This window comes from Anser cygnoides, chromosome Z (genome assembly GCF_040182565.1).
Source record: "Anser cygnoides isolate HZ-2024a breed goose chromosome Z, Taihu_goose_T2T_genome, whole genome shotgun sequence".
Taxonomy (NCBI): Eukaryota; Metazoa; Chordata; class Aves; order Anseriformes; family Anatidae; genus Anser; species Anser cygnoides.
The window spans coordinates 16,469,151-16,496,108 of NC_089912.1; the positions used below are offsets into that span (position 1 = coordinate 16,469,151).

The following is a 26,958-nucleotide window of genomic DNA, read 5'->3' on the forward strand; positions in this document are numbered from 1 at the left end:
CCCCCAGAGCGCCACGGCCCCGCTGTCACCTGCCCCGGGGGTGCTGGGAAGCACCGTGCGGGGCAGGAGCAAGGGGAAGACATCCAGCTGCTCACCCCCAGCGAGGCTGCTCGTGCAACAGCTGTCCCGGGTCGCCCTGCCCACGAGGAGGTCTCTGGAGCCCCTCAGCATCCTCACAGCACTGCAGAGCAGTGTGTGACAGGTCGGGTGCTGGTGCGCGCTCCATCCCCACCGCTCCCTTTCACGCAGGCCCCAGCTGAGCCTGCACCCAGGACTGAAAGGGGGACAAAGACCTCTTTGCTTGAGGTTACTGGTGGGGTACATTTCTACTGACCGCAGCCCAGCCCGCCGCCGGCATTTAGCTGTGCTGGCCATGGGGGTTTTCTGCAGCTGCAGGTGGTGTCGTGGTTTTGGCTGGGACAGAGTTAACTGTCTTTGTAGAGGCTCACACAGCACTGTGTTTCGGATTTAGGATGAGAATAACGTTGATAACACACCGATGCTTTAGTTGTTGCAGAGCGGCGCTCACACACAGCCAAGGAGTTCTCAGTTTCTCACAGTGGGGGTGCACCAGGAGCTGGGAGGGGACACAGCCAGGACGGCTGGCCCAAATGGACCGCAGGCATGTCCCGTACCATGTGGCATCATGCTCAGCAATAAAGCCGGGCTAAAGAAGAAGGATTTGGGGACGCTGGGGCTGACGGTGTTTGTCTGCCCCAGGAACTGTCAGGCACAATGGGCCCTGCTCTCCTGGGAGTGGCTGACACCTGCCTGCCAGAGGAAGTAGTGAATGGATCCCTTGGTTTGCTTTGCTTGCACGCACAGCTTCTGCTTGACCTGTCGAGCTGTCTTTATCTGAACCCACGAGTTCTCGCACTTTCACCTCTTCCAGTTCCTCAGAGCCAGTTTAGGTGGTTTTGCAGCCCCCTCCCCTTGGCAGCCTGTGCCTGCACAGCAGGGACTGCACAGCAGTGCCCTTGGTGAGCTCTGCTCTCCGTCTTCTTTCCTGGGGCTTCTCAGCAGGTCATCCAACAGCGAGGGCCTGGCTGAGCAACCACCACTGACCTCCTGCGTCCACGGAGGTGGCTGGTGGCAAAGAGCACCCTCAGACAGCACTTGTTGTGCTCTTTAAAGAGCCTCCAGCAGCCCCAAAGAAAATGCTGTTGTTGTTAGTGCTTTCTGTCAGGATCCAACAGCAAAAGTCGGAGCAACGTGTCTTGTAACTCTGCCATGCCACATCCCTAAGCACCAGAAACCAGGCAAAAAAGAGGTTAGTGTAACCACAGCTGCATCCCAGCCTGCTGAGGACAAGGGGCCTGGCGTAGGTTTGGGTGGACTCTCATTATTTATACACAATTAGCATCGCATTTAACAAGAACCTCCCTGGATCCAACCTGTCCTGCTGCAATTATTTTCAGCCCTGTGAAGCTGAACAACACTGGCTGTGCCACAGGTGCGGTGACAGGTGGCATGGAGGGGTAGGACGGGCTTTGGGGGCTGATTTTAAACTCTGTGGCATTGTCAAAACTGTTAGAGTTCTCAGAGTCTGTGGTGTTGTCATTCCCTTTCAATGTGCAAAAGAAAAAAGTTATCAGAAAACGAAGCAAAAAAAATGTCTGTTGGTTTTAATCTGCTTTTGGAACTTTTTCTCCCCACACACAAAAAAAAATAAAAAAAAATGCCAAAACCAATACTTTTGTACTGAAAGAATCTGTATAAAAGGGAAAAAAATATTTTCAGCAGCAGGCTCTAAAGTCGGGCTGAGTACTGTTTTTTCCCAAGGGACCTTGAATTCTAATTCTATTTATCTTGGACATTACGTCTATCTCAAAGCTTCCTACCACCTTGGCACCGGAACACACCAACAAGGAGGTTTGTGTCATTATGTTAAGCCTAGCACCCAAGCAGAAACTGACTCACCAGGGAACTTTTTGGGAACTCAAGGTGAGACTTTGCAGCTGGCAGGAAGCTGTTGGTTAATAACAAGGAGAAATGGGAACTTTGTCTCACTGCCTGTGGCGGGACAGGGGACCCCTCGCCCCAAAAGTGCTTGCCAGCTGGTGGTACCTCGTCCCCCACTGACTGACCAGGTGTGCAGCTTTCCTCTCTGCAGAGCTCCTGAGACTGGGCGGGCAGTGCGCAGGGGTAGTTTCATCACCGAGCCTCTAAGCGTGGCCCGCAGCCTCTCACTGAACTCCAGGAAAGGGCTGGAATTACCTCTGAGGAGATTAAATTACGTCAGCTCCACCACCGTGGCCCTGCCGTGGGGAAGAGGTTTGTCTTCTTCCACCCGACACTTCCCTAGGCCAGGGCGAGCTGATGTTCTGTTAGGGAGGTCTGAGCACTGGGAAATAGATGGGGAAGGGGAAGGGGAAGTGGGCAGAGAGCCAGCCCGAGGTCCTAATTAATCCATGATGGCGGCAGGAGGTTGCCCAGCCTGCAGGGGCTCAGCGCCGAGGACAGCTCCTGCAGACAGGGCGTTGTTGCTCCCTCACGGGCGATGCCTTGTCCCTCTGCTCCGTCCTTCCCGCAGAAGAGAAGCCCGAGCTTGGGATAAACATTAACCCGACACAGAACAACCTCCTGGGCTTGCCTCTCTCCAGGGCAGCAGGCTGGGACACAGGAGTGGATCGAGTGGCTTTGCCCTGCGCTAACACTTTTGCAAGCACAGGCTTTAGCGGCAGCACACGAAGGTAAAGGTGGTTCAGACCAAAGACCCTTCCAGCCCAATGCCACCAGGGCCAGCAAGGGGGGACAAGGGAAGCTTCCCAGCATCTACTCAGGGACTTTGGGAGCCAGCAATGGATTTCTGTGTAGCTGGCCACCCTTCCAACAGTCTGTCCCCTCAAAAACATATAAATGTGGTGGCCCCAAAGTCCTGAAACAGATCTACAGATTAATTGCACATTCTGGGACAATAAATAAATAAAAATCTAAATTGTTATTTTCAAGGCTGAAGCTGGTATCTCCTATTTTAGATTAATGCTGAAACAAGGCTTCATTTAAAAAGTAGTGATGTGTGTACAGCAAAGCCAGGGCTAACCGTGGTGTGGAAAGAAACCCGTTCTGTTCACAGGTGCCAGCACGGGCAGATGGAGCTACTGGGCTGTGCAAACAGGTCAAACTCTTGTTTCCAGCCACAACAGTTGGCTGTCGCAGCACAAATTATCCTTGGGCACTTGGTGCAGAGGCAACCTCTGCTCAGAACACCACAGGATTTACTGGTGCTTACCTCTGGGCCCAGCTGGCATCTTGTGACCGGAGTGCGTAGTTCAGGAGCCCCAAAGTTTGTGGAGCAGAAGGGAAGTGGCGTAGGGCCTGTGAGGATAAGCTAGCTCTGGGGTGCAGGTCTGCAGAGGCCGTGCAGATGTTCCTGTTTCCACCAGAGTTTAGGCAGGAAGCACCACAAACACTTGACTGGCAATATGACCAGAAGAAACGGCCCTCAGCAAATGCACACGTGGAGCAAGACTGAGACAAAACTGAAGAGAAACTGCTAACAACCCTGAGGTGTCCTTCCCTTCTGAGTTCAACTAAAAATTACTTTCAGTTTTTCCCATCAGGGACAAGCTACACTCGAACACATTGGTGCTTACATCTTCTTTAGAAAAGCTTAATTTATTTTTTATAGGTCGTTATGTAACACAAATAGACCAGTGCACATTCATACACCGCACAGATATGTCAGACTAGGGTTTGGTCTAATAATGTGTGTTTTAACTGAATCACAGAATGACAGAATGACAGAATTGAAGGGGTTGGAAGGGACCTCGAAAGATCATCGGGTCCAACCCCTGCCAAAGCAGGTTCCTTAGAGCAGGAAAATGCCTTTCTTAAAGAACGTAGGGTCAGGATGGAAGAAAAATAAATCAGCTGCTGCAAAAGGCTCTTGAAAAAATACAGTTGTAAGTGTAGTCCTAATTTCCATGTCTTGATTTAAGAGAGAATGCCTCTCAAAACTCTGTAACAGTAACAAAAACCTGTATGTGTGCGCCGGCATGCAGGCAGCAGTATGCATTAATTGGATTAGCAGTACAACCTGTAAAGAAAAACCTTCTGCCTTTTGGGCTTCTCTAGCTACATTGCATCCTTTTGAAAGCAGAGTTTCTGCTCGAGATACTGTGCAAAAGACTCAAGTAACGTTTTCTTCTCACCCCACCCTCTCAGTGTGCGCAGCTGTCAATGACATGCAGTGGATTCACCTCGCTCCTGCCCATCTAACCTGCTGCAGGGTTCCCAACCTTCCCAGAACCTCATCTCCACTTGGATTACATTCACGCTGTGCGATTGGCCTCTAGAGGTCTCTGCCAACTCAGGCTTTATCATTCTTTGAGCCTGGCTGGTTGGCCCAGCAGGGTCTCGGGTGGAGCCGAGGCACACAACGTGTCTCAGGCGAGCAGAGGCCAGCGCGGTGCCCACCAGGGTCTGTGATCCTGGCTGCGGCCCAGCTGGCTGAGAGCAGCACGGGCTGTGAGCGCCTCCTTTCCCTTCCTCCTCGACCACAGGTGACTTACACCACCGGAGGGTTAAATGAGGTGTAATTCGCTCAATGGGCTCACCAGAAATGTAGAGCAGAGGTCTCCCTTGCAGCTGTGTGCTGCGAGTGCCTGCACTACGGGCGCACCTGGAGTAACGCACCGCTCAGCAGGAAAGCAGGGCGGCGGAATCAGCCGAGGGAAAAGCAGCCGTGTTTGTCTCGAGTGCTCGGCTCATCCTGCGTCTCTGGAGGACTGAGCTGCAGGCTGGGCATCCAGCCAGGGGACAGGGCAGTCCTAGAAGGCGGGGAGGAAGGCCATCAGACCCCCTTCCACAGGGGCACGAAGGGCATCTCTGTGCACTCAACACACAGAGGCCAGCTGCTAGTTCAGGAAGTATTAATGCTTTTTCTTTTGTGACCTTGTCCAAATGGTTCCTCCCCCAGAGCACTACACCCCATGGGGTCAAAGCACCATCAGCACTGGAAGCTCGGGCACAGCAAGGAGAAAAGACAGATCCCCTTCAAAACCTCACGGCGTTCAAGTCAGAAGGAACATAATCGTGCGGATTATGAACATGGGTCAGAGACAGGGACATCAGTGCAAAAACTTGGTACAGAAGGAGCGTACCTGTGAGGCAGATAGGGAGGACCACACACTCCTCCTGGTCAACTGGAGGCAGCCAGGAGACTCAGGTGTCCCTGTAGGCCTCCTAGTGTCACAGCCTGCCACCAGCCAGGCTGCAGCTGGCTTCACACCACGCTGAGAGCTCCTGCCTGGAGCACCCTCAACCCAGGAAGGCACAGTGCTGCCAGGGTCCAGCCAAACCACGGATGGCTCTGCTCAAATCTCAAGAGAGAGAGGAGAGGCGCCTCCCAGAATTTCCCAGCCGGGCAGAAGACACACCTTGTGCTCCCAGTGGGCTCCCACAGGAACTGAAATAAACTGGAGAGGCGACTCCACCCTCCCGCATCCCATTTCACTTGTCCCAGTCTGAGCCCCATGGGAAGATGTCCTCCAGCTCCCAGGCCTCCCTCAGCCCCAACAGCCACCCGGAGAGCGCGGCGTGACTTAGTAGCTGCAACGTTAAACGTGTGCTCTCGTGGCAAGACAGCCCCTGATGTGTTCAAAGAGCAGGTGCCCCTCCTAACCAACTAAGCAGCTTTAGGTATCAGTGAGGGACTGTTCTCAGCTTATGTTTTTTGGGTTTTTTTTTGGTGATTTTACATGTACAGAAAGATCTCTTTCAAGCCTCCATCAGGAAAGGAAGAAAAGCCCTGCCTGGCTGGGTCACTTGCACCATGTCAACTTCTGTCAGGGTGCCACTGCTGTTACTTCCTACAGATCTCCAGCTGCATTCCTGCATTGCACGGGACAGGGTGGGCAGGAGTGGGAGAAGTACAGGAGAGGATGAAATTCCTCTAACACCTCTAACATCACAAAGCCTGGGTCAATCCCCAAATGGTCCTGTATCTACAGCCTTGCTTCCTGGGGCAGATGAACTCCTGCTGCGATCACCTGTACTGTCTCCATCTCTTACCGACAGTTGCTTTTGGAGACTTTCTGCGAGGTGAGGAGAGGAGTGACGATGAACTCTTTCTGCTAAATCTCTTCTTCCTCTTCGCTGACAACTTCCTGCAGGTCCTGAGGCCCCTGCTCTGCTCTCTCTTTTACGTAGGCTGCCTTGATCTGTTCCAGCTCGCACAGCTCTGTCTCCAGCTCTTCCCTGTGCATTGTCCGCCGGTTCCTCAGCAGCTTCATGGGGAAGGGGTTTAAGTCATTGAAGGCAATGTTCATCAGCTTCCTGCAATGGAAAAGAGGGCTGGTGACGCCGTTTGCTGCCTAAGATGGTAACAGATACCCAAGAGTTTTAAGAGAGGGAGGTTTCCCAGACCACCTACCTCTGCTGCAGATTGCACCTGGCTGCCCCAGGAGGCTGCAGAGAGCACAGCCTCGTATTTCAGCTCAACAGTCACCAAGCAGCAGAACCATAACTGAATCACAGGCAACTGCTTCTAACACAACACCAGCCCAGGCATATCTTTTCAGGTACCAGTATGCAGCAGTCAGTGAGGAGCTGGGCTGTCAGAAGCCAACTCTGATGGCCCTCGGAGTAGGAACAGTCTCCTCTGTTCAGCCCTTTTGATTACATAAATGTTCCTCTCGTGCACATGTTGTCACCACAGGTTGCCAGCAGCTCTGTGCTCCCGAATTCCCCACCTGCTACAGCTGAGAGAAACCCAGCAGGGGACAGTGCCAGTTCCAGATGCTGAAAAAAGAGGGCTGGCCCAGACTTTGTGGCCTGGTCTGCTGCAGCATGCCTTCGCCCTAGCCAAACAGGCTTTAAGTAACAGCATGCAGAAAAAAGTCAGAAAAGAGGCACATTGTTCAACGTCCTGTTGACCTGCCAGTGCATGCGTCTCTGTTAACAGGCTGGTCACAACTCTTTTCAGTCTGACCTAAGAGGCAAGCAAGTACAGGCCCAGAGCGGGAGGCTGACTATAACCCACAGTCCTACCTGCCATCCACGATCATCCTTGTGAAAAAACGTAGGTACTGGTAAATCTCCACATTGTCATGAATTCTCAGGATTTCCTCCTCGTTGTATTTAAAAATTGCAAGAGCGTAGCGGAAAATCACCTGGAGGGTTGAAAGGCATTTCAGGTGACAAAGTCTTAGGCAGCTGAGGGATCAGGCCCTCTTGGCTTAAAACGTGGGGTGAGGGAGAAACCACTGCAGTTCATGCTGGTTGCTGGGCTCCTCCTGTACTCTATAGGCTGCTTTAGGGTGGGCTTAAAAAAGCCCAGAGCTAATCCCAAGGCAACGACCCTCTGTATGCTAATTTACAGCTCCAGAGCACACCAGACCCTCCAAAAGGATCCTACAGGGATCTCACAAGGGTTCTCCAGTTCTCCCTACACACTGGTGCAACGCAAGACTCACATTTTTTCACAAGTGCTAAATCTCTGCCCATCTGCTGCTCCCTGTATCTGTCCCCCCTCAGCTAGGTCTGGGTTGCAGAGCAGAAGACACAGTGGCCTGTCAGAAAACTCGGCAGTTTTGTAGCAGGACTACACACTAAAAAATGCCAGGGGCACTGCACACAGTAATAGGGACTAGGTCTGCCTGCAGGCAGCAACTACACAGATAACACTGGATGACAAGGAGGCACCAAGGCACCCCACCAAACTGTCAGGATAGGACAAGAGGCTCAAGCCCCCATCTCTTTGACACCTGTGGACATCCTTCACTCTGCTGTCATGTCACTGAAGTGACAGAAGGAAGGAAGTGCAGAAGGAAGCAGGCCTAGGTTCAGGGTTTCACCTTAGTTCCTTCGTACAAGAAGGCATCCCACACTCGCAGGAGGATGTCGCTGACCAGGCTGTCCACAAAGGCCACCAGAAACCAGTTGAAGGTGATGAGTGAGACATCGATCTGATGCTGCTCAAAATGAGCCGTGAGGCGAGGCAGCTTCTCTGCTAGGAAGTCTTTGAAGACTCTCTGATCTACCTGAAGTTGACAAAAAAGAAAAGAATGAATTATCTGTTAAAAGCAGTCCTGGTGCTGAAGGAGAGGAACAATGCAGCAGGATGATGGCCCACGCATGCCACAGTAATCACTGGTGCTGTCTTCTAGCTTAGGTACACCCAAGGAAGAGCACAGCATCCTTTGTCCCTCGGTCCTTCAAAATTATTGAGCGGTGTACTTGTATGCTGTACCCAGTGGAGCTGAAACAGGGCTGAGATATAAGCATGGATGCGTTCTCACGCAGAGGACCATATTCCTTCCCAGTCGCAAAGATAATAAGGAAAATGATGCCACATCTTTCCACAGTGGTCTCACTGACACCTTCTGTAATGTCATGAGTGTTCAGTTGAATGATGGGGCCTAAAAGCATGCCCAGGTCTGAACAAACAGCATATGGCCCCTGTGCAGACTAAATACCTAAGATCCCCTCTGCCTTCACAAGCAGGAGCCAATCTTCTCATTTAGCTTCTCTTTCTGGGCTCTTTACCGTCTGTGCTTTGCTTCTGGTTGTATGAGCCGGGACACAGAAACGCAGTCAGCGAGATCATCATCATCAGCGAGCATCAACCAGCTTTCACTTTATCAAGCCAATCCACAAAGCATCACCCTAGACCTTCCTCTTCACTTCCTTCTTGGATAGACTTTCAGAGGCCAAACGTGAGCCCAGGATGTCTTATGAAAGAAAAAAGGCTCACTCAGCTGATGGTCTTTTACCACCAAACGTAGGGGAGCCTCTGTGTCCTCCAGCCTGCTGTTTTTTCCCTGGCAATCACCATTTGCTGAGTGCTGAGTGCCGTCTATTAAATCTCACTGCTAACCCTACCTGCTCCAGATCACTACAGCACAGACATTTTGCTGTCTGCGCAATGATTTGGCTGCTTCCCAAGTCTCCATGGGCTGGCCTCTTGACCAGCACACCGATGTCCCAGTAAACACCTGTCAATTCAGTGGCACAGTCACTCCCTCTCCACCACTGATGCTTGCAGACTCATCTACTGCGAGCCCACAGCAGAAACCCTTTTCTCTATGAAAGGACCACACACAATAACGAGACCAAGGTCACGGCCAGGCGCACCGGACTGGGCGCTGCTGGGTATGGGTGGTAGGGTCACACAATTACAGTTCCATTGAGCTAAACAGAGTTTATCCTGGCTCTGTGGCCATCTGGGAGGACACCGTACATCCAATACAAGACAACACACCGTGAAAACCTTGAAATCCAGGAACTTTGAACCAGAAGGATGAGTTACTTATAAAACTTTTTATATCAAATGGCCACAGGGCTTTTGATATGCAGGGGAAAAAAAAAAAAACTGATACGCAGCCCCAAAGCCAGAATTAACACTGCATTTGATCACGAACTGAAGCAGAGTGAATATAAAAATAACAGTATATAAAAATACCAGAAGCACAGGGCACTCCAGAAGATAGGGTGAGGTTTCTAAAGAAAAATGTGATGGGCTCCAGAATGGCATTTTCTTTCTGTTTGGTCCTACATGTGTCAGAGTTTTCCACTTCACTTTTTCACTTTAACTGGGCCCTCCTTACAATAAATAACAGTACACTTCATGGACACCTTTCTTCTGACTAACCTGGCCTCCAGGAGTGGTACTCAGTTTCTTAACAACTCTATCTCTGTAATGGAAGGGACTGAAAGGTGATGTCAGCTGTCCTGTGAGAAATCAAACACACTGCAAGCTCACAGAATCACGGACTTGTAAAACGGTTTGGGTTGGAAGGGACCTTAAAGACCATCCAGTTCCAACTGTGAGAAACCAAGTTGTGTTTTTGCAATAGAAGGTGCTTTTGCAGTGGAAAATTCCCCTAACCTTGCATATTCAGAAGTGATTGTGCGGCATAGCAGTGGGGAGTATGTTAAGCAGGTAAGGGGAAGGTCTCACTGTCCCAAAATAAGGAGGATAGCTAAGAAAAACAGGATGAGCAGTATGAAATCAGTAAAAACAAAAATCACGGGCTCTCTAGTCAGGAGAGAAGAAGGGGAAAAAAAAAAGGAAAAGGAGAAATTAATGGTTGGTCAAATCAAATTGTACATATATGGTATAAAAGCGTGTCGAGTAGGTTGTGAACCTGTAGTACTCAGCCAATGAGGAAACGGGGGAGAAATCAGGTGTCAGGTAATAGGGAGCATAGTGTTATGATGAACTTTTGCAGTGTGCTCCTGCTTGCAGGACGCCCGCCATTGCAATTGCAAATAAAATAGCTTCACAGAAGATCCTGTCTGAGGAAAATTATTGAGATTTTTCTCACACAGCCCCCTGCCATGGGCAGGGACACCTCCCACTAGTCTAGGTTGTCCAAAGCCCCATCCAGCCAGGGATGGGGCATCCACAGCTTCTCTGGGCAGCCTGTGCCAGTGCCTCACCACCCTCACAGTGAAGAATTTCTTCTGAATATCTAATCTACATCTCCCCTCTTTTGGTTTAAAGCCATTACTTCTTGCCCTGTCACTGCGCTCCCTGACACAGAGTCCCTCCCCAGCTTTCCTGTAGGCCCCCTTTAGGTACTGGAAGGCCGCTGTGAGGCCTCCCCAGAGCCTTCTCTTCTCCAGGCTGAACAACCCCAGCTCCCTCAGCCTGTCTTCACAGGAGAGGTGCTCCATGCACTCCAGCTGTTCATTGACATAAAGGGTGATGCCCCCTTCTGGTCTCCCCTGCCTGCCTTCCCTAAAGAGCCTGAGTCCTTCCATTCCAACACCCTAGCCATGGGAGCCATCCCACCACATCTCCGTAATGCCAGTGATAAAGCCCTATAAATGCCAGTGTAAAAGCCCATAAAGCCCTGCATGTGTGCACACATCTCTAGCTCCTCTTGTTTATTCCCCACGCTACATGTGTTAGCACAGAGACGTTTAAACTGGGCCCCAATGAAGCTGCCTTCCTGGCTGGAGTGGCTGGGATTCCTTTGTGCTGCTCTTCATGCGCTCTCCTGCTGACCCGTGACCCTTCTCCAGGCTCTGGGTACCAAACTGGGAGGAGCAGGATGGATTGAGGTTCCCCTCCTCTTCAGACTGCTCCTGGCTGCATCACTGGTGCCCACGTGAAACAAGTCGACTGATGGCTTTTAAACCTCTACTGTAAATCACCGCACCAGCGTACAAGCAGAAGTGAGAGCTCCCAGCTCACCTGTGATGTTATCAGTGTGTCGCTGTAGTAGTCTGCTGGCATTAGGTTCTCCACAATGTGGACGAGGCACCAGAAAGCACTTTCCTCATCTTCCAGGACCAGGAGGGCAACAGCTGCCAACCTGTGATGGACGAGACACAGTGAGGCAATGCAGCACTGCAGGACGAGACATAGGTCAGCACAGGTAAAAGGGAATCCAAGAATCCTTTCGGCTTGTCTCTAGCTCCTTGAGAATCCAAAACATCAGATGTAGGAGGAGAGTTAGCCAGACAGTGATCTGTTCTGCGGGTTTCTGAAGAAGCCATGGGGTTGTGATTTTCCTTCCTGTGTGCCTCTGTCAGCAAACATGCAGCATCAACTACAGAGCTGCTGTGACGAAATGAGACTCCCCAGCTAACAGGATGTTCTGCAGACCCTCACAGTTGGCAAAGTGTGCTGATTATGGCTATTTCAGTGTGGGAAACGGCTCACACAGAGATATTCCATGTTATGTGATGTGGCTCATCTCCCCCTCCTATCCATCCTCCCTAACCCCCTTCAGTTCTGACTTACCGAATTTTAGCCAGATGTGAAACGTTCAAGGCCAGGCTGGATGAGGTTTTGAGTAAACTGCTCTTCTGGAAGATGTCCCTGCCCATGGAAGGGAGCCTGGACTAGATGATCTTAACAGTCCCTTCCAACCTAAATCATTTTATAATTCTATAACATCTAATATCAAGGGATCTCTAGAGTGGAAAATGTCTTTCTGAAGACCATCCAAAGAGCAATAGGAATAGCTTACACAGACTTTCCTTACGTATGAAGATCCAAACAGAAATTCCCTTCTTGCAGCTATTGTCTGATGTCCTTCTTCCTCGGCTGCACACTTCTAAGAAATCTATTTTTATCTCTTCTGTAGCCATAATTTGTTAAGTAAAAGTGGAAGACCCCCTGAGCCTTCTCTTCACCAGACAGAACAAGCCCAGTTTTCTCAGCTCCTCCTCAGGTGTCATGTGCCCCAACCCTCTCATTCCTAACACTTCCCATTTCCTTCAACTCTTCTCAGAAAAAGGGAACACGAGGGTGTTCTGCTGAGCACATTACGAGTCAGAAATTCAGTCCTACCCTCCTGCTGTTATTTTGGGACTGCCTCACTCCATCTCCCATAGCTGTTCCTTCCTGTTCTGGAGCTGTGTAGAAGCCAAACAAGTGCATCCTGCTGCTTGCTACATCCCAGCAACAACACTGGCTGGAAAAAAGACCGCACATGCAGAACTCTGCAGGAAATTACCTAGAGCCAATACAGATCTAGAGACATGTGCCTGGGATTGCATAAATCACAGCTCAAGTGTCTACACCTTCTCAGTGCTCTCCCATGAAGAAGCAGCATACCTTGTTCCTCACCTGTTCAATCCCTGGCAGTATCCAATGGCAGGATTGTGCCAGGAGAATGCCAGCAGCACCCTCCGGAGCTTGGGGATGAGCTGGGAGGTGGGAGAGGAGAAATATTTGTTGTTGGTCAGTGTCCGGGGCAGGTCAAGCTCAATCTGCCGGCAGGCAGGGTGCTCGGTGCTCTTGCTCTGCCTCAACAGCCGCTGGTAGTGGTCCGGCAGACGGCTGCAGTGCCGGCTGACGATCCACCTCCAGACCCGCTGCCGATGCTCCACAGGAATACCGCTTCGAATGAGGCTTTTCAGCTCTGCAGAGGGACTCAGCTCTCCTACGCTGTTCCACCTGTCGCGGAGGGGCTTCTCCACCACCTCCTGGCTCCGCAGGTTGTTGGACTTTATCTCCAGGGCCTGGATTTTGGCCAGAAGTTTCCAGTCCTCAACTTCGTAGTCAGGCACAGTCATAAACCCATACTCATCGTACTCACTGGAAGGGCACAAGGCAGAGGTTAGTTCAAAGGCCAGTTCCTGTGTCAAGGCCACCCAATGCCAGGTTCCTGTCGCCCACACCAGAGCACAGGCACTCCTTCTTTGCTTTTTTGGCAGCTAGGTGGAAGAGCCTGCTCTCTCAGGGCCATGAAGGCAGAGGGGAGCCTGCAGCAACAGCACAGACACATGAACTCAGGTGTAGCTTTGCTCCGAGCTACAGCCTGACCCCATCAGACCTCTCTCACCCTGTCTGATCTCCTCCCACAAGGTAGTATCTTGCTTAACCTGTGTACCTTCTCCCCGCCATGTCCTAGTACAGAGGGAGTTCTTCAGGGACGGACTGCAAAGGCTTCAGGGCATCAGAACAAAGAACAGAGATCCACAGCCCTTTCAGATGTCTCCCTGTGCACAATGCAAATCTCCTACTAATCAGAAAACCCCAAAAGTGCTGACAGTAGGGCGTGTTGAGGGTTTCTGCATCATCCCTGGTAAGTGATGACAGTACATGAGAGAACAGCACAAAGCTGTGCCAGGAGAGGTTCAGACTGGGCATGAGGAAACATTCCTGTACTGTGAGGGCAGTTAAACAGTGGAACAGGCTTCCTAGTGAGTTGGCTGGTGCCCCATGACTGTCAGCGTTCAAGAGTTATTTGGATAATGCCCTCAAAAACATGCCTTAATTTTTGCTTGGCCCTGAAGAGGTCAGACAGTTGGACTTGATGATCTTTCAAGGTCCCTTCCGACTGAATTATTCTGTTCTGTTCTAGTCAGTCCACCTGCTGGGATACTTGCAAGGTATCATTATATTCTTGGTGTTGGAGTCTCAACTCCAAAGCTGCCTGGAGAAGCTGGAAGTTTGTTCAACCACATGTAATAGAATCTGCTACAAAACTGGGGCACTTCAAAAAACTGCCTTTTCCTACAAAAGAAATTGCCTTCCTATAACAATACGCTGCTACCAGATACCCATTGTTTCCACGTCACCAAACCAAATGAGCTTCCTCTACCTCTCCTCACAGGCCACAGCTCCAAGTCCATGCTGTAGAGCTGCCCCCAGATCCTTCTTGCCTGCACACTCCCCTCCAATGCTGGACTCCTGTGAGGGTGTGAACGTCCCCGTGCTCTTGCCTATTACCTCACAGGGTTCAGGTTCAGACCTTCTTCTGCTCCTTCCTTCACATCCCACTGGAGCGCTTCCTGGATGAGGTTCCTCACCAGCTCAGCATCGGAGCTGGGCAGGCCAGGCACGGTCTCCTGCAGCTTCCGCAAGACCGTCAGGTATTTGCTCTCCATCTGGCAGTTTCGGGCTTGCAGGCAGGCACACTGATGAGAAAACAAGAGGGAATGAGCTGGCTCACTGATGTTCTTCCTGTATTGCCTCCACTCTCTACTGGTCTTGTCCACATATCAAGCAAAGACTCCTGATCTGCAAGGCCCCAGAGAACACATCCAGAAGTTTTCTACAGCCACGGAAATTGCAGCCACAAATGGACCACTGTGGTCAATGAACAAGCACAAACCACATTAGCGAGCACACAACAGAAGTTGCTTTTTGAGGCTTTTTGAGTGGGAAACCTAATACAGCATCACCTACTTACCTCATGAATTGCATCAGTGGGTGGCCATATCCCAGGCAGCTCAGCTCAGAGACACCACTGCAGCTGAGTTCTCCGCAGGCTTTTCTCCTGCTTCTTAGACAAGTTCTCTACCCCACACTGAGGTGTACCCTGACAAAAGACGCCACTCAACGGACTGAGCTGGGACCACGCGATTTTCAGAACACACAGCAGAACCACAGACAAGGTGAACACATGCAACCCCAGTCCCATTGCACTGCTACAAGTTTCTCAAGCGCAGGAAGCTCAACTGAGTTCAAACAGAGCAAGACAGTCCCTGCTGCCATCATACTCCAGGGCACAAAGAGAGAGAGAGAGAGAGAGGTAGAAATGAGGATTGTTATCAATTGTTATTGTTATTATGATTGTTAACTCACAACTGAGGAACTAAGGCCACAAAGGTGACAAGACTCACCCAATTAGTGTTTCACAGGAACCACAGTGAAGATTCCTGCTCAGCGGGAAGCAGCAGTTGAAAACAAAACAAAAAAAGAAATCACAGAAAGAATTAGGCTGCATATAGAGGGGAAAGAAATGAGCGTAGGATACTGTCATGCTACCACTTTAACCAGCCTTTTGCCTCACATTGAACATATCAGTCTGATTACTTCTCTTCTGAAGATTACAGCAGTTGCAGGATCAGAGAAGGGCAGTAAGCTGAGGTAGACAGGATTTCAAAAGACTAGGAAGCAAATAGATATAAGCATGACAATAACACCCCAAAGGCAGCTGTTTGCCCTGTACTAGAATCCAAGACTGTGGAGACATCCCTTGAAACCCAGGAAGGAAAACCCAGAGAACAAATGCCAGACTCGGGAACTGGTTCAGAACTAGCAGGTAGGTTAGACAAGTCTGAGAGTAACCAGGTTATGCACTAAAAATCAAGCTTAAGAAAGCAGATGAACTCTGAACTAGCTGCAGAATCTGAGAGTACTGACACCTGACAGTGCCAGGCCTCCTCGAGAAATCAAAACTAGATGGAGCCAGTGTGCAGTCAGCCTGCCAGCTCTCAGGAAACTTTCCTCATTCCCTGAGCATACTGTAATTTCTTTATTCGTTTCAAAAGCATAGCTGAAATGCACTAATCTGGGTTATGTTTCAGAATCCCTAAGACTGAGTTTTGCAAGTATTTTACTTTGACTGAAAAAAAGAAAATTATATTATCTAATTTGGGAACAACACAAAGCACAGAAAACATTATGCTAAAAAAAAAAAAAACATGTTAGGAGTAAAGCTGCTTCTTGGTGTGTTTTGTATCAATATCCATTCCAGTGTCTGCTTTGGAAATAAATAAGAAAAAGCTCTTCCCAAGTAAAAAGTTATTTTGCCTCACCTTCATCAGAAGGGCTTTTTCATTCTCAGCAGCGCTTGTCCAGAGCCGAGTAACCTGGTGGATCTCCGAGTTGAGAAACTGGTTCTGGGTTTTGTATGCATCAATATCATCCTGCCACAAAGCAAAACAGTCACACAGGGACAGTTTTTGAGCATCCCAAGAGGGAACTGAAGTGTGGAGTGTGTTAGGGACAAGAAAATATCTCCAAAATACTAATACCACAAATACTACCTATGAAGGAAATCAAGGCACAACATTAAATAGAAATGTCATACATAGAGAAGACACCTGGAAAATGCTAAGCACACTGTATGCATGTGCTTAGAAAACACAGAGGCAGCTGGGTGATATAAGCTAGAGAAACACCTAAATGAGATGAAAAATATAGTTGTACTGTTTTTTGTTTTTTGTTTTTTTAAAAAGATACAGATCCTAGCCCCATGGCTGGCAGCAAAACACTCTCCCACAACAAAGTAAGTGGCTCTTCTAGAAATTCTCCACCACATGCTAATAGTTCATTATAACAGTGCAAATGATGACAATACAACTGGCTGGATTTGAAAGAACCAGGATGTGTTGGGAAACTGTTGGCTAGAGGGAAACACACATTAACAGAGCCAGTGAACACAGCTAGTGAGACTGCAGCAAGTGAAACAGAAGAGTGAACAATGAGGTGAGCACTCAATGGCAACATGAAGTCAAAGAAAACAGGCGGTGGGCTGAAGCTGAAACTAATCAGGATGCTTTTAAGAACCCTGTTAGTACCAGATGAGCCCACCCTGTCTCTGATGTGAAGACAGACAAAACATCTAGAGAAACACGTTCTCTGGCTTCCACGAGGAACACCCTCCCACTGAACCAGAGGGTACCAAAATGGGAGCTCCCAAATGACTTTGTGTCATCTCCACACACCTTCAGATGCTCAATCTCCTCCTGCTGTTTATACAACGTCTCTGCAGTGATTGTGTTGGCTTCTTGCAGGGGATCAGAGAGCTCTCGGGCCATCTGCTCTGTCAAGGCCATGATGACTTCTTGTTTGGCGTGGTTCTTCTCCATCAGATGCTGCACGTGCTCTTTGAGCTCCTGAATGTGGCTGTCTCTCAGAGCAAGCATCTGCTCAAGTTCCTTCTTTTCCTTCTCAAGAGCTTCCAGTCGACTGGTGAGATCAGCAATTTGCCTCACTTTGTGGCGCACCAGCTCCAGTCTGTCCTTATCTTCTGCTGCAGTGAGATACATGCTAGATACTCGCTTCTCCTGCTGGGCTGCCTCCAGGGCTTTGTGGAGAAGTTTAACCAGCTCCTGGAAAAGGAATACAAAGCCATCGCATCGCAGTGCTGCCCAGGGTACTGGCAGCATGGAGACTACAGACCCCAGCAGAAATGAGTGAACAGCAAAAGATTCTCAGGATCTCAGAACTGAAGCCTTTCAGAAGCAAAAGTGAATGCAGCAACCTTGACATCACAGCATCCCCCTAGCAGAGGAGCTCTGCTCTCAGAGCTAGGCCTGAAAGGTCTTTGCAGCAGACCGCAGGCAACTTGACTTTAGGTGCCTTGCTAGTAAGAAACCTGCTGCTCACGCTGCCTGCATTCCGACTTTCTACAAGTCACCCTTCTTGGGAGGCCCAAAAGAAACCAGAGTAGCTGGAGGTCTGGTCAGCAGTGTGATAAAATGGAAGCAAGGGAAATAATGCAGTATACATCTCTCCCTGCTACCAGGTGGAAATTTACGTATACATTTCAACTGGCCCTCTACCAGAGTCCTCCCTCACTCCATTCTACACAAAGACACAAAAGCTTGCCCCAGCACCATGCTGCTGATTCAGGCTTCGCTGTCTTGAGATATTTAAGGAGGCAAATCAAGGATGTAACTTGATTGCCCTCTATGGGACCTGGCTCTCCTGCCTCTTCTGCTGGAAGAGCTACCAGCATCATTAGTGGGGAGCCTAGTATTGCTCCATGCATGTGGAGAAGAGTATCACTCAGGAGAGACAGCCCTTGCAGTGGCTCATCTACTGGGTTTCTCCAATCAAGTCATCTCTTAACAGTGGATCACTGTTCAAAAAAGTGTGACCTGCAAAAAGCACAACTCAGCCCTGCAGTTCCTGCCAGCATCATGGTGCCTTATCCAGGACTGTACTTCATGTACCTGTTGAGCAACAGACGCACACCAGCATGACTGATATCTGCAGAACACACTTGGACTTGTTCTACCTCCCTTTTCCAGCCTATCTGCTAGATATGCTTCCTAGCGATGGCTGCAGGACACCCCTTTTTCCCTTGTGCTGGGCACAGTCAGGCTACATACAAAGGGGTAACACCAGGAACTTGAGCTGAGTGCCTGTTGAGCACTCCTCAGCCTAACACCAAGGCCAAGGGAGTCCCTGTGACCAGTTTCAGGGTCCTGCCCTAAAAAGCAGCAGACCCTTCATCACACTCACCTTCTGTGACTTGACTTCCTCCGTGAGCGTCAGGATCTGTTGCTGTAGGACACTCACTTTATCCATTGAGCTCCTCTCCCTGGACAGCTCTTCAGCCAAGCCTAGGAAGCCACTGTTCATCCACTTGGCTTTCCTGACCCAGTTCACCCTAGACTCCAGCCTCCCATCCTCCGGGATCTCCTCCTTAACTGAAGGGGAAAAGAATTAATTTACACAGAACAGGGTTGCTGCTATGAACTCCCATGCCTTGCTATTGGGGAACAGCTCCACCCAGAAGACTGACACACAGGACAAGAAAAATCGACCTGCTGGGATCCACAGACAGCAGGGATCAACCACAGGTACATCCAAAATAAACAAAGCCACGGTGCCTTATGGTACGTGCTAGCTCTCCTTGCACCCCACCCACTCTGCGCACAGCAAATGCAAGTTAGCATCTGTGGAGAGCACAGTCGAAACTCCACAGCTCCACCACATGTTTGGGAAGAAAAAGGCTGAAAGGAATGTGATTGTGCAGCAGTTTAACTTCCAACTCAAAGAAACACTAGTATGGACTGGCATCGTGGATGATATTTTTGCCTCTGCAGAAGATTCCAAAAGTAAGAGAGAGGCAGATTCAGCCTGAAGCAGAGCAAAAAGTGTCATTCTTGTGCTAGCAACACAGGAAGGAACCTGAGACAACGTGACCGAGTTTTCATGTCCCAGGACTATTCGCCACTCTGTCCTCCCCTCTCCTGCTAAGTCTGACTCCCTGGTAAATGGTGTCGTATTCGGACCAGCTCACACAGTTCAGTAACAGGCACCTGCAGACCCTGCCTCCACTTCTGCCTCTTGCTCCTCATCCAGGCTCTCAGGGTGCTCCTGGAACTCACTGAAATTAAAGATATTCCCATTGTTTCCCCGGAGTTGCTTGGAGACGCAGATATTGTAGACAGTGTTTCTGAAAAAAGAAGGGATCAAAACAGCCTCGTGAATAGAAGTCATGAACACTGCAGCCAGTTTGTATGCAAACTACCCAGTGCCTCGCCCCTCCTCATAACTCACACTTACTCACATCCCACTCCTCCTCCAAGAACCCGTCTCCACCATGTGCTAAAAAAATGAACTGTCCATGGCACCAGTGAATCTAAGGGGAGCAAGGGTGAAGCTGGTGGATATTAGGAAGGTGCCCCAATATCGGTACCAGCACAGCAGTGTGCATCAGGTGGGGATCTTCCCCCATGTCCTTGAGCCCTGTACGTAAAGGCATCAGACCGGAGAGAAGGATCAAAGCAAACAGTAGAGCAACCATACTCATTCCCTCCCTTCCTTCTCTCACTCTTCCCTCCTACCCTTTCCTTAGCTCACTGCAGAAACCCACAGGTGCCAACAGAAGCTCAATTCACTACAGAACAGCCAAAACTGCCACAATGATCACAGCTGAAGCTAACGCCGGTCCTGTGCTTTGCTCATTTAATGCCCTTGCCACAACAGTCTTGATAGCCCTTGATACAGTAAAGTTTCAGGAATGAAATTGCAATCAGACCCAGAACCAGTCCATCAAAGACTGTTACAGCTGCTGCTTTCAGATTTTGCCAGGAGAGCTAGGAGATGACTCTACAGGACCAGGCAGAACCAGCAACATGCTAGTGTTTTCTGTAAAACCTACACAAGAAAGTAAGGCACTTGCCTGTCTCTATCTCACACTACCCTGTGTTTTTCCCATGAAACAGGAGCAATTCAGGGATCCGACGAGCTTGGCTGAAATCAGACACACTACACTCATGAAGATGCAGGTCCAACAGCAACAGAGCCTGCAGAAACATTCACAGATCTAGGGGAGTAATATAATTTGAAGCTGAAAAGAAGCAATTGCTATTCAAGCTAGCAAAGGTAAGGCTGGAGAGGGGTTATGATTACAGTACTTTTAATTAGAGTGGGGAGGAAAGAATGCATAGCCTGCAAAAAGCACAGCTGCGACTGATATTCTTTGGTCTCATAGAAGATCTTTCCTCCTAACAGCATCAGATTGTAGCCATAGTAGTGGTGGTACAAAACTACAGCCAACCTCCCCACCAAAAACATCTGGCAAGTGCCAGGCTACCTACTGCACCTGTAACCACTTGCGTGCTTTCGGTTATCTGTAAATAAGTGACTGGGACACTACACTTATGGAGACACAGGTGGGGGTTGGTTTTGACCAACAGTAGCTGCCCAACGCTTGTAATTTGTAGCCCTGATGGAGCCACACCTTGCAGTGGCAACCACAGTGTCAGTGAAGGTCGTGTGACTTCTCACATTCTTGAAACTCAGCCAGGGGCAGCAAGCTGCGCAGTGTGAGGGCCATTTTATGCCTTGTGCTCGGAGTTCCTGCTTTGCAGAGTATTCACGGTCCTTTGCATCCACTGGAATGGTTTTCTGTCGCTAGCCTACAGGGTACAGCTCAACCCGCCCACACGCCCTTCCAGGAGTGATGCTTGGATGCACCACGGCAAGCATGCCAGCAACCAGCTGCAGAGGAAAGCTAAACCAAGCCGCAGGAAAAACCTAGTGACCAACCAAGACAGCTAGATGATGTGGAATGCACTGGAGCAGAGGGATGTGAAAGAGCTTCCAGCAGGAAGTTTGCTTCTGCATGGAATATCCTCCATAAAGCTTCTTCATGATTTGCCTACCTAGGCAAGCGTCCCGTTTCACACAATACCCAACAGGTGAGGAAGGAAAAAAGTGGCATGCACTGCAGCTCTCCTCGTGCACTTACTGTATCTCTGTCCAAGGGTGCTTAAGGGAGATGTTCTGCAAAGCAGTAGACGTCTGGGGTGCAGGCAAAGAGGCTGCTTTTAACCCCACCACTTCTGTTGGTGTTTTGACTGGAGGCATAAAGTCCTCACTGTCAACAACATCTGTGTAAAAACAAACCAGAACACAAGATGCAAGTGAGCAAGACAGACCTGCATTGGACTTTGGCTCCTTCACGTAACTTAAGAGCCACATTTTCTTATAGCTAGACCTTCTGTGCACAACATGCCAGGCAGAACAAAGGCAGCAGAGCAGGTTTCCTGTATTTAAGGTCAAATTACAGAAGGTTCCAGGTAGAAGTACATTATCCGCTCAGGGACTACCAAGTGACTTCAACCATTGGTACATGAGAGTGACTAACTCTAAGCAATCAACCTTTAACCTCCTAAAGGAATGAGGAACAGAGTTGTTGCTGTTCTTTAATCCCAACACAGTGTTTGATAGTTTTAATGTGTAGGTAACATCGATCCAAGCATTGGTAGTTAGCAACTCGTTCAGAAACCTGGCCAGTGCCTCTGTCCACTTACAGATGAGGAGCACCATTCATCACTGGAGAGCTGAAAGCAAACGAAGGGCTGACACACGCAACACCTACTTGTTCTGTCAACCAGAGGTTCATTCACAAGCTGGGAGCTGCCCACAGGAAATCTGCTCTGAGCATTGCAAAATTCCCAACGTCTCACTTGTAGCTGCTGCAGCCAGTACATCATTGCCTGCTTGCTGATTGCCTAAGATAACACAGAACAGGAAGGAAGAGGGCAATCTCATCAGCATAAGATCATCAGCATCCTGTAGGGATGACCACCACTGCTCTGACCATGCCTGCAGAAATAAAGGCCGGCTGTGTCATGCCTGTGCTACAGCCTCTGCTTTGGAAGGACTGAATAAATCTGCAGCATGGCCTTAGCAACAGAACCTCAGAGGACAGCTGACCTAATTTAAACCCTTTTTCATTTACTGTGTTCCAAGGCTAAGCAGAAATGTGACAATTATTTTAACTGGAAATCACCCATGGAGTTCTCTCAATAGAGATTTCCACAGAGATAAGAATCTAACAAAGTTCTTTGCTGGAGGAGCCACTTTATACACGGGAGCTCATTTCTGTTCAGTAAATTACAAAGCGGACTGCAGGGCTCTTCAATAACTTTAATTCAGCACCCAATTTGACTTTTACTCCTATTCTGTTAAAGACAAGTCATCTCACAGGTAGTGGAAACCCAGCCTCACAGAAACAGTGCAAACAATTTAAGTCCAAAAGGCAAGAGCGCAGGCTGAGGACTAAAGTGAAACTCACGCTGAGGTATGTTAGCAGAGATGTGTCTGTCCTGATGGGGAACGTTCTGTACCAGCCCCCTGAAGGAGATGCTGACCCTTACCTTCAAAGTAAAAACTCTGTTTGGTGTTCTGATCTCAAAAACCCCTTCACCATTTTCCACCTTGCAGTCAAAGCTGGCACTGGAGAGATCGATAGACCCCAAAGGGTTCACATCCTGTGCAGTTCTGTAGTACAGTAAGTGACATTTATTTTCATCATAAACGAACCAGCGAGACTTCCAAGTCTTGATTGGACCCTTGATGCCCAGCTTATTTAAATAGCCACAGAGTTTTTTTCTGGGTGTTTCTCTGCTGGGTTTCAACTGTGCATTTTCTAATTCTCCAGGAGAGGAAAGTATGACCTTCTCCTTTGCTGAGGCTCCACCGCTCCTGTTGTTGTCTGGGTTTGACTCTGCTAGCTTGCCTGGGACTCCAGCAAGGGGCCAAGTTCCACTTTCTGGTCCTTTTTTCATCTCTTTCAGGAAATATACACAGTATCAAATTGAAACAGTAAATCCTCTAGGTAAATAAGCCACAGCAGATCCCAACTATCTCAACCTGCAGATGATGAAAAAAACGAGGAATAAGTTCAGGTCTAGCATATGACAAAAAACATTCCCTAGCTTTTCAACTACCCAACCAAGGTCCCAAGCTTCTACTTTTAGCCATCACTCTCTCCCTTCCTGTGCTCAGATGACGTCTACATATCTGTTTTCTCTCTTTTCAATTCCTAAACCAGCCCAGACTAGTAGCCAAGAAGCAGTACCACAATCTCTCAAGTGAAAAGTAAGCCTGTGGGCACTTCAAATCAGTACCAGTAAGTGGGGGATCTGAAGACCCAGACAACAATGTTAAGTATCGGCTGCAGAAAACATAGTTGCAAGCTCTGAAGGAACGTGTATTCAGGTCAAGAGATTTCAGATAAGCTTTCCACCGTGTGTCCAACTGATACTTTAAATCAGTGTCTGGAGAAAAATCCCACCTTATGCAGCATCCTTTTACACTATTTGTGCCAGCTGAGGACTGCTGTTAAATAGCCCGCGTATCATGTGCCAGGTCTCCATCCAGCAGGCCTCACCTGATGGATTATGCACAAGAGAAAGAAATTCTGTGACCCTTGCAGAACGGACTAGGTGGCTCAGTGGCCAAAGTACCCTGCTGGGTTCCTGGGAGGAACGCAACGTGCAAGAGAAAAACAGAAAAATAAGGCTGGAAGGAATTTGTAGAGGTTCTTAGTCTAGCCACCCTCTCAGAGAAGGTGCTGACTTCAAAGCAGTGTCTCACTAAAATTCATTCACGTAAATTTTGATCTCATGCAAGGATGGCAACTCTGCTGCATTTCTGGACACTTGTTGGAGAGCTTAACTGTAAGGCCAGTGTGATTTTTTGCCCACAGCTGCACACAACAATGGCCCTTGTATAAAGAAAAATAATAATACCCCTGAGAATACCTATGAATAATTTGCAAGGTTTTTTTTTTGTTTGTTTGTTTTACTTAACTAAAAGCATGGTTTATACCTCGACTAATGAAAGGACTACTAGAGGCTTCAGCTTAGTTACTATGGTATCTGAAGCAAATATGTAAACAAATAAATCGATGCAATGTTAAGTTAGTGGAAATCCAATTGCAGCCACAAAACCACTGAACGCGGCAGCCAGCACCGCGATGACAACAGGTCAATGGTGATTAATACTGTGAAGCACAAAGAGGCATTGCCCAAGCTCATGCTTTTAGGAACAACTTACCCTCATGACTGAAAGAATGCTTACATGTGTTAGCACTGGTTATGCCCCATCGCGTTTACTGCTGCCTCCTGCTGTTCCCTCATTTTTAGAAACCAGGAAACTTTTTAGAAAACTGTAGATAATGCTCACTTTTTTTTTTTGAACTTTTTTTTTGGAACTTCTTTCAGTCCACTCCCCTGGCAACTACAGATCCTGCTCCTGAAAACATTCACAAGTGCCAGGAACAAGCTCCCGTCATGGAGGTGCCACTGCAAGAAAGCTTTTGAAACAACTGGAAACTTCATTTCCGAGCTATTTTTGCCTGGCACAAAGGAATCATTATCAGGAGGAAGAAGCAGTCTCAAATTCCCCTAACAGACCCCAGGGCTTTCATGGTAGTATCAGCGCAGGGACCTGCATTGTCTGAAGACTCCAGCATACTTCTTCCTCTTGCCAGTGTGACGCTGCTACACGGGTCCACACCATGGGTTCAAGCACCCTGTTATAAGAGATCTGATTAGATCTGCATTGCAAAGCACTCTAGAGGAGATCTCACCTCCTTGAGAGAAGCGGAGCGATGTCCCTGGGAAGCCACCGTCTGCTGGCACGGAGCTATCGCTGCAGGCACCACCAGCCAGGTAACCACAGCCTCCAAAACAAATCCGACAGCAAGAGAAGAGGGGCTTCTCCAGCTTCCCTCTGCCCACTCGCAGTCTGGGAACCGTCTGAAAGAGATACTGAGCTGAGAGCAGCTCTGACACTGACTCATCAATGAAAAGGGAAGATCAGTGCGGACCGTGCCCAGATGTTTTCAGAGCAGCGGGTGTCAGCCCTCCCCGCCCCCTGGCAGCCCTGCAGAGCAGCCCCGGCCCAGCTGCACCCCCGCTGGAGCACCAGCCGCGGGTGCTGGCGCCTGGCACCGGGCAGCACCGCCCGGCGCGGCGGGGAGCTGGAGCTGGAGCTGGCACCGCCCGGCTCGGGGCGGGGGGGACATCGGCGACAGCCTAGGGGGCACCCCGGAGGCTTCACGGACGGTGGGGTGGGGGTACACGGGGTGGGGAGCTGGGTTGGGACACACACACACACACCCTGGTTGGGAAGGGGGCACGACATGCTCCGAGGGGTACCTGCTCCGGCCGCACGATGCCACCGGCCGCGGCGGTGTCGCGATAGTGTCACGACGGTGTCACGGCTCGGCTCGGCTCGGCTCGGCGGGGCGGGGCGGGGCGGGCAGGGAGCGGCCGGGCGGTGGCGCCCGTGGGCGGCGCGGAGCGAGAGCGCAGCGAGGCGGGAGGCTCGACCTGGGGAGAAGAAACAAAAATAGAAAGAAATGATTAAATTAAAAGGTCCGAGCTGGGTATCGGAGATAAAACGACTCGCCGCGAGAGCCTGCTGGTGCGCCGGGGTAGGGGGGATTTCATCTCAGCCCAGGAGAGGGGATGGAGCAGGTGGGACACTTAAAATATCATACAGGGCCACTGAAATACAGGGCCACTTTAAGCCGGCAAAACCCCAAAAGTCAGAAGGATCGTGAGGCCCCGCTTTCACGGTCTGCATTCGTACTGAAAATCAAGATCAAGTGAGCTTTTGTCCTTCTGCTCCACTGCGAGGGCAGTGGATGTGGGACTGCTGCTTTCCCAGCCCCACAGCGTGAGAACGGCCGTGCTGCAGTGATAACCGCAAGGAATCAGGCAAAGCATAAAATAAAATAAATAAATAAAATAAAATAAAATAAAATAAAATAAAATAAAATAAAATAAAATAAAATAAAATAAAATCATGAGTTTAAAAAAAACATGCAACTTGGTGCTATAGGGGGCTGGATGCTAGGCTAAAGAGCCTAGATCAACCCCTCAAAAAGCCTCAGAAAGAGGTGAAATAGACTAGAACAGAACAGAATCATTCAGTTGGAAGAGTCCTCCAAAGATCGTTAAGTCCAACTGCATGACCTCTTGAGAGATACCCAAAAGTTAAAGCATGTTATCGAGGGCATTATCCAAATGTCCCTTGAACACTGGCAGGCTTGGGGCACCAACCACCCCTCTGGGATGCTTGTTCCAGTGTCTGAACACCCTCACAGTACAGAAATGTTTCCTCATGCCCTGTCTGACCCTCCCCTGGTGCAGCTGTGTGCTGTTCTCATGTCCTGCCATCACTCACCAGGGAGCAGAGACCAGCACCTTCCTCGCTGCCTCCCCTCCTCAGGCAGCTGCAGGGAGCAGCGCGGGACCACAGGGCTTTCAGGGGCGGCCCAGCCCAACAGCACAGGTCCTGCAGGAGTGAGGGGATGGGGCACAGACCACGGCCAGGCTCAGGTGCTGTCAGCTGCTCTCCTCCTGCCAGCACTGTCAGACCTGGGCTGGCCCAGGAAGGCGTTCCGTACACCCTTCACACCACAGGATAACAAGCCTGTTTGGCTTGACTTTTTCCACGTGCAGTGATAGTTATACTGTGCTGATATGACCCTAAGGCTCTGGTGTCAAGAAAATCCCCTGTTAAAGTTCACCGAGTTTATTGCTGACGTTAACCAAGTTTAACACTTGAGCAAGAAGCAAAATCATCCAGACGTATGGTGGGACATCCTTTTAATGGCCTAAGCTCCCATACTGTAGCAATCGTGAGCTGACGATGCAATCCGAACAAATTTCCAGTCAAAATTTGTTTGTCCCAAGGAAAGAAGGGAGGAAGGAGGGAAGGAGGTGACACCGCCCAACCCCCGCCCGGTGCCCGCCCCACAGCGCCCACAAGATGGC

At 49.6% G+C, this 26,958-nt stretch overlaps 1 protein-coding gene across 3 annotated transcripts; it reads right to left on the minus strand.

Annotated features, from left to right (window-relative positions):
- Window positions 1-35: 35 nt before the first annotated feature.
- TBC1D2 (TBC1 domain family member 2) lies at window positions 36-26,953 on the minus strand. Of its 3 annotated transcripts, XM_066988679.1 has the most exons (16): window positions 26,366-26,953; window positions 25,333-25,506; window positions 24,762-24,930; window positions 22,543-23,038; window positions 21,762-21,894; window positions 21,129-21,270; window positions 19,192-19,328; window positions 18,389-18,576; window positions 16,864-17,250; window positions 15,952-16,062; window positions 14,138-14,325; window positions 12,530-13,000; window positions 11,147-11,267; window positions 7,800-7,985; window positions 6,994-7,115; window positions 36-6,279 (listed from the first exon to the last, which is right to left on the minus strand). In XM_066988679.1, exons 4-16 carry the CDS (start codon window positions 22,951-22,953, stop codon window positions 6,078-6,080), a joined length of 2,799 nt encoding a protein of 932 aa, XP_066844780.1. In that variant the 5' UTR covers window positions 22,954-23,038; window positions 24,762-24,930; window positions 25,333-25,506; window positions 26,366-26,953; the 3' UTR covers window positions 36-6,077. The 3 variants fall into 3 exon arrangements, with proteins under 3 accessions (XP_066844780.1, XP_066844781.1, XP_066844782.1); XM_066988680.1 differs by lacking the exons at window positions 25,333-25,506; window positions 26,366-26,953 and adding an exon at window positions 25,294-25,310; XM_066988681.1 differs by lacking the exons at window positions 24,762-24,930; window positions 25,333-25,506; window positions 26,366-26,953 and adding an exon at window positions 24,620-24,747.
- Window positions 26,954-26,958: the final 5 nt, after the last annotated feature.

Bases quoted from the DNA above. Each gene is read 5' to 3' on its own strand.
- TBC1D2 (XM_066988679.1), bottom strand. From the start codon at position 22,953: ATGAAAAAAGGACCAGAAAGTGGAACTTGGCCCCTTGCTGGAGTCCCA. The intron at 14,326-15,951 runs GTGAGGCAAAAT...TTTTCTCATCAG, and splicing joins AAAAAGCCCTTCTGATGAAG to TGTGCCTGCCTGCAAGCCCG. The intron at 6,280-6,993 runs GTAGGACTGTGG...TTTCCATTGCAG, and splicing joins AGGATGATCGTGGATGGCAG to GAAGCTGATGAACATTGCCT.